Here is a 9720-nt window from a genome sequence, read left to right on the forward strand (position 1 = left end):
GAAACCGGTTTCTCTCCACAAGAAGGCCCCGGCCCCGGCCCCGGCCCCGCTGACTGACCCGCCCCCCCGGGTCGCCCCGCCCACTCGCTTTAAGCCCGCCCGCCCCCGGGCGTGACGCCATCAACGCGTGCCGCGCGGTGCCCCTTCCCGCCCGCGCTGCGTCTATCGCGCGCGACGGGCCCGGAGCGGTGGCTGTGGCGGGCGCCGAGGATGTGAGTGGGGCCGGGGCGGGGGCCGGGGCCCGGGCCTCGGGGGATCGGCATCCATCCGGCCCGGCGGCGGCGCGGAGCCGCCGCGGCGCCGCGCGGAGGTGCCGAGGGGAGCGCGCCGGAGCCGCCGAGGAGGAGGAGATGGCCGGGCGAGGGTCAGGGACGGGGCCGCGGCGCCGCGGCCTACCGCGCCCGGGGGCGGGGAGGGAGGAGGGGAGGCCGGGCCGGGGAGGGGCTGGGCGGGGCCGGGCCGGGGCCTGGAGGGGAGCGGGGCCCGGGGGTCCCGGTGCTGCCCGCGGCCGGGGCGGCGGGAGGAGCGCTGTGCGGGCCCGGGGGCGGGCGGGCCGGCGGCGCCGGGCCCGGTGGAGGCCGCGGGCGGTGCGGGCTCTGCTCTGAACCGACTCTGTGCTTGGTCTGTGCTTTTCTCTCCCTGTTCCTCAGCCCGCGCCTCGGCTTGGCCCGTAGTATGGCAACACGCACGGTGCGGTCAGCAGCGACAAGCCCTCGGTCCGCCTGGCGCCGTAACGTACCCCATGGCGCTCGAACCGGGACGCGGAGCTGGCTGCCCCTGCGCTCCTGCGGCCCCGCTCGCTGTAGTTAGCTTGGGCGAGCGGCCGTAACTTTGCAAAGAACTGCCGAGCGTTGAACCCTCTTCTCCTCACACGAGGAAATCTTTTCCCCATTTTGCAAATGAGGACCTGAAGCAAACTGCCATTAAAGGGCTTGCCTGTAGTCGTGCAGGAAGTCTGGGGGAGAGCTGAGTTTGCTTCCTCTGCTACAGAATTGCAGCTCTGTAAGAGTGCAAGTCAACTCTTAAAGCAGAGAGGTGTGTGTGCTTGAAATGAACATTTGGCCTGTGTAGATTGCTCTTAGACTTTCTGGCATTTTGGGTGGGTGCTGAAAAAACATTGACCTGTTAGGGACTGAGAGATTTTTTTGATTGTAAGAAGGAAGCACGTCACTTAGAAATGCTTTTGTTTTACACCGTTGTGTGAAGACCATGATTTTAGTTTTCTCGCGTCTTCTGGTGAATGTCTGAACACATGCAGGTGAAACTGCCCGCAGCTGTGTCTCTTAGGCTGAGGTTTCCAACTGAATTAAGCTAGGCAAGTGGCATTCTGGAGAAAGGTACATGCGTTTTAATGGAGGGCAAACAATGGTTAGTTTGGAGGCCGCTTAAATGCAGCATATACCATCATAGAGAAATCTGCTGGATTTTTAAACGTCATGTGGCTAATTTGTCTGGTAAAGCGCCTGCTTTGAGGAGTAGTGCCCGAGTAGTAGCTGTTTAACTGAAGCATTACCTACTACAGCAGCGGACGGATGACAGGAAAGCATGTGCTGGTCTTCCTCTGTGCTCTCTCTCTTCCCTCCTTCCAGCAGGGGTGAAACTGGAGCCAGCTATCAGACAGTAATAGATAGTTTTGTATGGCCGAGCTGATAGCATCGCCACTGTGATAGTCCACAGATTCAAGAGGAGTTGGTGTGTAGGGAGAGATAACACAAACCTGACTATGGTGTATTTAGGAGAAGAAAGGTGGGAAAGGAAAACACCAGATTTTTTGGTCTTGTGAGTCTAGAGACTTGTCTGTTCTGTTCTTCCAAGTGAGTCAGCTGGTTTCATGCAGTGGCAAGTGAGCTTGGCCCCTTCACACTTTGCACTAGAAGCATAGAGCTGGTTAGAAATCTCATAAAGCTGAGTGAAGTACACAGGTTTGCTTTTAATAGTCACCTTTGCAGCACCTATGGAACAGTCCTTGGACTGTCTTCTTACTGCCATTGGTGTTAGAGAAGATGTTTCCCCCTCCCAGCAAGCCCTGCCAGTGTCACGTTTGTATCGTGGGTTTCCTGTTCTCCATGCAAAAAGGCATGGGTGTTTCTTGACTTCTGGATCTGCGGAGAGCTTGGTTTGCGAATAGTAATTTGTGTTGTTTTTGGGGAGTTATTTTATTAGAGAAAACTGTGACACTGAAAATCAGGAAAATTAGTTTAGCTGTTCAAAGTGATTTCTTCCCAAACATAAAGTTAATTGCAGTTTAGAGAATATGGTAGTTGCTTAGCAGAACCTGATACCAGGAAGCATAAAAGCAACAAGACTGTTGGATGCAGTGAGCTGGAGAGGTTTTTTTTTCTTGTTAACTAATTTTACCTGCGATGCATGTGGGGATAAAGGTGTTTCCAGCATCATGCAGTACTGTGGATGTTCAGCGCTGCATCATATAAGCCTGGCGGTTCAGGAATGCTTGTGCCCACTCTTCCATTTCCTGAACATTGTGCTCATAGGTAGATAACAGGCGTTACAGCAAATCAGATCTGCCACCTCTTTTAGTGGTTATTAAAACACACATTGGAGGCAGCTTTGTAATGCAGGTGTTAAACAATCCATGTGGAATAGTCAAAATGCAGTAACATTTAGACATTGCAGAATATGTGATGGATGCAGCCCCCTCATGGGAAACATCTGGAATTCAGCCAATGCTCAGTATTTCAGTGTTAAGTAGTGGGGTATTAAGTTTGTCTCCTTTTGGATCTAGAGTAAAGAGGGGACTGATTGGGCGTAGCTGAGGTCAGAATCCAATTTAGACTTTTCTGCTAAGAAGTTAAACTGGGATCTGTTGTTGCAGCAGTGCAGCAAACTGGGCCCTATAATCTCAGCTTTCCAAGGCTGACAGAGCCTTGGAAGCAGCTTGTTGAGGCTGAAAGCAGCCACCATTCAGTGGGGTTTTTTGCTCTCAACAACCCTTTCTTCCTGACAAATGTATGCTCTACAGCACAGTTTGTCTTTGGAGAAAATCAGTGTTTACTCCTCTGGAGGCAAGGCTGTTGTCAAGAGGCATGAGCTGCACGTACATGTTGCAGGGAAAACGGATGTCCTCTGTCTGCCATGTTTTTGGTTGGAGAATTAAGGTCCTTTGTACTTCTGTGAATGTCAAAATGATAGCTTTAAACACGGGTGGCACACGGTGCCAGTGTGAGCCAGCACAGAGACTGGCTGCTAAGAGCCACGTAACAGTTGTGTGTGTAACTGAGAAGTACTATGTAGAAGTCAGTTGATGCCCAGTGTGCTGCCATTGTTGCAAAGCAGGTTCGTTGTTTTATGCTTATCTGTTAACTTCTTGTTTCTAAACCCTTTTATCTTGTCACTAGGCTGTTCTTTGGAGTTTATTGCACTCGATTAGGGATCGGTTCTCAGAATCAAGGAGTTAGAAGTGAGATTTGAGATAAGTGAGGCCCATTCGGTGCTGCTTTGGACGCCTCCCAAGGGGAAATGGAGTTATCAGGATTGAAAAAGAAGAGTTTGCTAGGACTCAAAGAAAATAATAAAAAATCCAACACTAGGTAATGGCATTCTGTCCGAATTTTCTAGGCTTAACAAAACTGGGGATGTTACAGGGTGCTAGGTCTCTCCCAGTGAGGATGAGGAATTGGAAATGTGCCTCTTTCTGCGTGAATTTCTGTATGTGAGAATTTCTGTATGCTATAGCTGTCTTCCTGAAAGCTGCTCTGTATTGTAAAATATTTACCTTTTTCTAAAACGTCCAGGCTTGGCTAATGCTTTAACTCTGCAGTTATGGTGATCTTGAGTTACATTTGAAGTTGTGTTTTGTGTTGCTGTTCTGTTCTTTGCAGGGGTGTGGGTTTATTTTGTGGTTTATTATTATTAAACAATGTCTTCTGCAATTTGTTCTTGAAGGGCTCCCTCACCAACCAAGCGCAAGGATAGGTCTGAAGAGAAATCAAAGGACCGGTCCAAGGATAAAGCAGCCACTAAGGAATCGGGTGAAAAGGATCGTGGTCGAGACAAGACACGCAAAAGACGCAGTGCTTCTAGTGGGAGTAGCAGTACCAGGTAGGTACTTTTACAGATAGTAACAAATTACAGTGTTTTCAGAAACCACCACTTTGCTTTCTGGTATGTATCGTTCACTGTCTCATGGACTTCTTGAAAGTTTGTGTTGTGTTAGTCACAGTTTTGTCTAACTTAAGGGTGTTTACATGTTTGGGGTATGAATTTCCTTTGCCTGTGTGGTGAACTATGGAGCTTAAGTTTTCATTGTTTTAACTCACAGTTGCGCTCTCTGTAATTATCAGCAGGTTTTTCAGCTGTTCTTTTTCTGGTTACTCGGCTCATTTTTATCCTCCCCTCCTCCCCCAACAGATCCCGTTCCAGCTCAACTTCCAGTTCAGGGTCCAGTTCCAGCACTGGTTCTAGCAGTGGCTCTAGCTCCTCTTCTGCCTCAAGCCGCTCTGGGAGCTCCAGCACCTCACGCAGTTCCAGTTCCAGCAGCTCCTCTGGATCTCCAAGTCCATCTCGACGGAGACATGACAACAGGAGACGCTCCCGCTCCAAGTGAGTTTTATTTGCCTTCTGGGAATCACTAGATGGCAGGTTAATTTCTCTGTAGAATACAAGATTGCGATCAGAATAGATTGTTCTCTGAGGGCTGTTTGCTTTCTCCATAACTTAAGAAGTCTGAATTTTGTTAGAATGGTTGTGCTTCTTTTGCTTACAATCAAAACACATGCCCTGTAGGAAGAGAGATTAAAAACTTCATTTTAAAGAGTGATTTTTAGGTATTATATTATGTAGAGGCAGTTTTAATTAATGTTTTCCCAATAGTGTGGGACTATATGAGCACTAGATGACAGTAATGCTCTGCAGTTCCTGCGAATTACAGCCAAGACTAACAGAAAGGCCAGGGCTGAAAATGGTGTGTATATATGTATATGCATGTGTATATGTGTATTCTTACGTATAAAAAACCCCAGAAGGGTGTGTTGGGGGCAAAGGAAGCATTTTCCTGTAAGGGCAGGAATCAAACTGTTGATGTCCATATGGTTTTTCCTTTGGATAATTCTGTAGGTAAGGTGCTGTAGGCTAACAAGATCTACTGAAGTATTATAAGGCAATGTGGTTTGTTTTTTTTTAGTGTATCACTCGATTTATGGACAGGAAGATTAGGAAGAAGCATAAATATAATTTTTTTGCATACTGAATTTTTTATTAAAATTACGTTCCAGGTTTTGTGTTGTTTCTTTTTTTTAACTACAAAGAAATAGTGATGTACAGCTACTTATATAGGGGTTTTTTAAACTGTGACATTTCTGGACCTCTGTAGTAAACAAGATACAGAAACACAAATCATTGGATCCATTAATTTGCCTGGTTGTGGTATGCTTTGGTGTTTATGTCCTCATTTTGCCTCTTTAATTGTTGAGGCAAAGAATTTCTTGTTTCATTTCAACAACCGGCAAATTCTTTAATTGTGGCCAACAACTTTATTGAAATGTTTGCTAAATACCATGTTTGTTGCCGAGGTTGCAGTAAAGTTGAAAACTCCCCAAAAAAGGCTCCCCCGTTCCGGAAGGTTCTAAAGTAAAAGCAGACAAGACAAATGCAAGTCCTGAGGTGTTCATAAGGAAAACACCCTCACCACCACCGCAGCACTTCCTAACCTGTAGTTTAAGAAAAAAGATGCCCTCCCAAGAAAAACATGTGACAACGACTGGGTTCTTGGTTGTCTCGCATGTTCTCTGAAAACTGTAAACATTTTCTGTTGTCAAAATCAGGTCCAAGCCACCCAAGAGAGATGAAAAGGAGCGGAAGAGGCGGAGCCCATCACCCAGACCTACAAAAGTGCATGTTGGAAGGCTCACTAGAAACGTGACGAAGGTAATGGCATGCTCCCCTGAGATATCGAGCTTGTGTATCTTCTGTGGGGACTTGTGAGTGGCTCTTTTAAAGCTCTCAAAACTTTTTTTGTTGCTAGAGTGCTGCCAGGGTGTTGATGTTGGAAATTCTTCCTTTGTGTTCAAACCACAGTGAGGGTTGGGGTTTTTTTTGGTTTCCATCTTTCCAGGGAGGAAAATTGTGCTAGGACTGTACTGGATAAAGTACAGCGCAGGCTTTTGAGACTGTAGTGTTTAAGAGGTCTGTCAGCTTTGTCAGTATTTCAGACCTTGTGTCCTGCCTTACTAGGAAGAAAAGTGCAGAAGTTGGGATAATAGCTGAAGTTACCTTGGAGGCATTAAGGATACCTGGAGGTTCTTTATAGAAGATCTGAAGAGAGCTGGGCTGGCTTGAACTGTCTTTGCTAGAATGTAGTTTAAAGGTCTTCAGAGATAAAAGGTTTAGGGTGCTGAAAAAAATTATGTGTTTTAAAAACCAATATTAACAACTGGACCTTAAGAGTTTTCAGGTGAGGGCGTAAGTTCCCTTTTCAGGTGCCCAAGATTTTTGCACTAGTTGTGTTTTTGTAGACGGTGTTGACGTGCAGCACCTTAAGGTTTGGAACAACCTGAGGAGGAACTGAACAGACAACAGTAGAGAAAGCAGTTCCACCGTCAGGCCAATGAAATATGTCTCTTCTTGATGGTGGCATTGATTTAAAGCTAATCTAGTGCTGTGGATTTACTGCTGCGCTGTGCCAGCCAGTCCAGGTCAGTAAGTGTGGTCTGTGTCCTTAAGACTTGCTCTTTCTCTGCAGGATCACATCATGGAAATTTTTTCCACTTACGGAAAGATTAAAATGATTGACATGCCAGTTGACAGGCTAAATCCACACCTCTCTAAAGGTTATGCTTATGTGGAGTTTGAGAACCCAGATGATGCTGAGAAAGCCCTGAAACACATGGATGGAGGTAGGTATCAAATGCTGTAAAGAGGCTGGATGCTTTTAAAAATCTTTGGAGCAGATGAGTTTGATCTGAAAATGAGTTAAAGGTAACAGGGAAGCCTTTGGAGAACTGATCTGAAATACTGTTTGTTTTCAGCCCAAATGGCTTTGGCTTTTGTGAGGTTCAGGATAGATTTGAAACATTACAGAACTATTGAAATGGTTTTGGTTTGGTTTTTTTTTTTCCACAAAAAGCCAGTAATAAAATTCTTTAAGTTTCTTTGAAAATCTTCCCTGGTTAACATCTGAACTGCAATTTGATAGGATATTAGTTTAAGAAGTATAGTATGTATGTGGACTTTGTCAAAACAACTCCTGAGGGGGTGGTGGAAGTAGCACTATAGGCTGATGCATGCTTCAGTTGCTTGTGACAAAAGCTGTGAGGTGCAGTAAGGTGACATGTAGATGTTAGCATTGGAAAATACTTACTTCTTCCTGTTTCTGTGATTCCCTAAAAAGGCCAGATCGATGGTCAGGAGATCACTGCCACAGCTGTGCTGGCACCACGACCTAGGCCGCCTCCCAGACGCTTTAGCCCACCCAGGAGGATGCTGCCACCACCACCGATGTGGCGCAGGTCACCCCCTCGCATGAGGAGAAGGTGAGAGCTGTGGCAATTTTATTTCCTTATTGGTGTAACAACATGTTATCAGTGAAAGACTTGGCATGGGGACAATTTAATCCTGTTGGACTTGACTTTTCCCTCCAAATGACAGGAGCACCTTTTGGGAATTAGTTGGACCTGGATTGTACTTCTTAAGTCCTTAAGACCAGGGTGACCTACTCTGGTCTACACCCTGAATGCAGTCTGGAAATGTCAGATGCTTTCCAGCCTGTTTTGTGGAGTCCCTTCTGCATAAATGCTTCGAGGTGAAGTGGGAATGGACTTTATGGCTGGCAAAATGTTTTTGGCAGCCTGCTCCATCCTTCTGATTGCCCTTGCACCTCCCTCCCTTATTTCTGTGAATGGGTACATGATCAAAAAGAAGTCCTCGTGCACCAGGTGTGTGGCGCACACTGACCCCCAGACATGACCTGACGTGCACGTGCTTGCTGTGTGACTTCGGACTGCCTGAACATGCTCAGATAAGAATTTTTTCAGAGTCTTCCTCAGCACCTAGATGGGCTCCTCTGTCTTGGAAATCTGCTTAAAGTCTTGTTACTAGTAAAAGCAGCTCCTGTTAGAGCCACTGGATCACTGAACAGCTTTCAAACTACAGATTTAAAAATGAGAAATAGCTAATGTGGCACAAGATCTGCCTGTTGGTCCTCCTTTAAACACGCCTTTTACAGAAGTCTGGTAAATGCTCGATTTGGCATTCCCTTCTTATTGTTTATTTTTCTTCCCTAGTCTAGCTTCTGTTATCCTGTCCAGGCTCTGTTCGTATCCTGTGCCTGGAACCTTGGTGTGTCGTGCTGGTGGCTATGCAGATGGATGGTAGTAATGATGAGCTTGAAGCTTAATGATTTTTTAGAGTTAGATTTCCTCTAAGAAATGTCCTTGTGATTTGAGAGGGCTTATGTAAATCCTGTCCCTGAATATTACTGTTATTACATGGGCCAAAGCTGACATTTCAGGTGAAGGAGAATCTGATGTAGAATGAACTTGAGCTTGTTTTGCGTGAGGAAGAAGACAAGATTCTTGTGGGTCTTTTTGATCTTAAACAGTCTTTCATCTTCAGGGAAATGTTTTTGAAAAGTTGGTAGATGCGCTGACATTACTGGAACCTGTTGCTTTTGTCTCCTAGTGAAAGCTTTCTCCTTCCTCTCTGTCAGGTCCCGGTCTCCTAGGCGCAGATCCCCTGTTCGCCGGCGATCAAGATCCAGATCTCCTGGACGAAGGCGCCATCGCAGCCGCTCCAGCTCAAACTCCTCACGATAAAGCAAAAGGACTGGACAGCTTTTTATTTTTTAACTTAAATCCCATCAGACTAAATATTGTACCTTTTTTTTATAATGGGTCTGGGTGAGGAGGAGTGAGAGAGAGAGATAATCCTGGCAGGGAAGGCAACCTAGGAGGAGAGAGCAACAGTTCCTGGCCAGTAGGTAGCCTTTGCTGTGGGGCTTCTAGTTTCCTGGCATTGAATTGAAATTATTTTAAAATGGCTTTGATTTTTAAAGGCTGCAAAACCATCTTTTCCAGATAAACGTAAGGAAAGATGTTACAGCCTCTCTTTCTCCAGTTAGCAGGCTGCTGCTTGGTGATTTCTAAACGCTTAGCACGCTGTACAGATGAGCATGTAAATCTTGAGCTATTTCAGAAACCCTGTATAGTAAAGTAGGGAGGCATTTAACTTGATCTCGAGGTGCCAGCACAGGATTTTTCAGAGCAGCTGGAGTCCAGATCTGCACAAGACTTAAATACCAAGTTGTTGCTTTATTCCAGTTCCCAAACAGATTCTATAGAAGCTCTTCTATAATGCATATAGCAGGTGATCACCACAGAAACAATGGTATCCACTGAACACGATACATTAGAAAAGAAGCTGGAAATCTTAGGAACTGCTTTGTAGCTGTGCCCATAAGTGATTTCTTCCACCTTTTCTTAAAGCGTTTTGGTAAAAACTTCCTACACAACCCCGCAGTGAAATAGTGCGAGTGCTTCTGCTTTTACAAATCTCAAGTTAGCGACTGAGCATCAACCAACCCCCTGGAAACTGCAAGGCAGAGAGGGAGGCTCGAGGCCGTGATGCTGGCTGGATTAACTGGGGTTCACGTAGGGAAAGGCAAAGAATTTACCACCTGTTGTACAGTCAATACTATAAAGATTTTTTTTTTTGTTGTTTCGTTTTGTTTTGTATAACTTTGTAGCCTTTGGGGCCATGTTGTGTTTG

At 46.0% G+C, this 9720-nt stretch overlaps 1 protein-coding gene across 4 annotated transcripts; it reads left to right on the forward strand.

Moving 5' to 3' along the window:
* Nucleotides 1-108: 108 nt before the first annotated feature.
* RNPS1 (RNA binding protein with serine rich domain 1) lies at nt 109-9287 on the forward strand. 4 transcript variants are annotated; one of them, XM_040590705.1, is made up of 8 exons: nt 121-212; nt 3357-3548; nt 3904-4059; nt 4369-4560; nt 5781-5883; nt 6698-6851; nt 7346-7487; nt 8663-9287. In XM_040590705.1, exons 2-8 carry the CDS (start codon nt 3478-3480, stop codon nt 8766-8768), a joined length of 924 nt encoding a protein of 307 aa, XP_040446639.1. In that variant the 5' UTR covers nt 121-212; nt 3357-3477; the 3' UTR covers nt 8769-9287. The 4 variants fall into 4 exon arrangements, with proteins under 4 accessions (XP_040446643.1, XP_040446639.1, XP_040446642.1 ...); XM_040590707.1 differs by lacking the exon at nt 121-212 and adding an exon at nt 605-1035; XM_040590709.1 differs by lacking the exon at nt 3357-3548 and having other exon boundaries at nt 109-212.
* Nucleotides 9288-9720: the final 433 nt, after the last annotated feature.

This window comes from Falco naumanni, chromosome 4, assembly GCF_017639655.2.
Source record: "Falco naumanni isolate bFalNau1 chromosome 4, bFalNau1.pat, whole genome shotgun sequence".
NCBI lineage: Eukaryota > Metazoa > Chordata > Aves > Falconiformes > Falconidae > Falco > Falco naumanni.

Excerpts from the sequence above, each read along its gene's own strand:
- RNPS1 (XM_040590705.1), top strand. The coding sequence starts at position 3,478 with ATGGAGTTATCAGGATTGAAAAAGAAGAGTTTGCTAGGACTCAAAGAA. Across the intron at positions 5,884-6,697 it reads TCACTAGAAACGTGACGAAG|GATCACATCATGGAAATTTT; the intron begins GTAATGGCATGC and ends CTTTCTCTGCAG. Across the intron at positions 6,852-7,345 it reads CCTGAAACACATGGATGGAG|GCCAGATCGATGGTCAGGAG; the intron begins GTAGGTATCAAA and ends TTCCCTAAAAAG.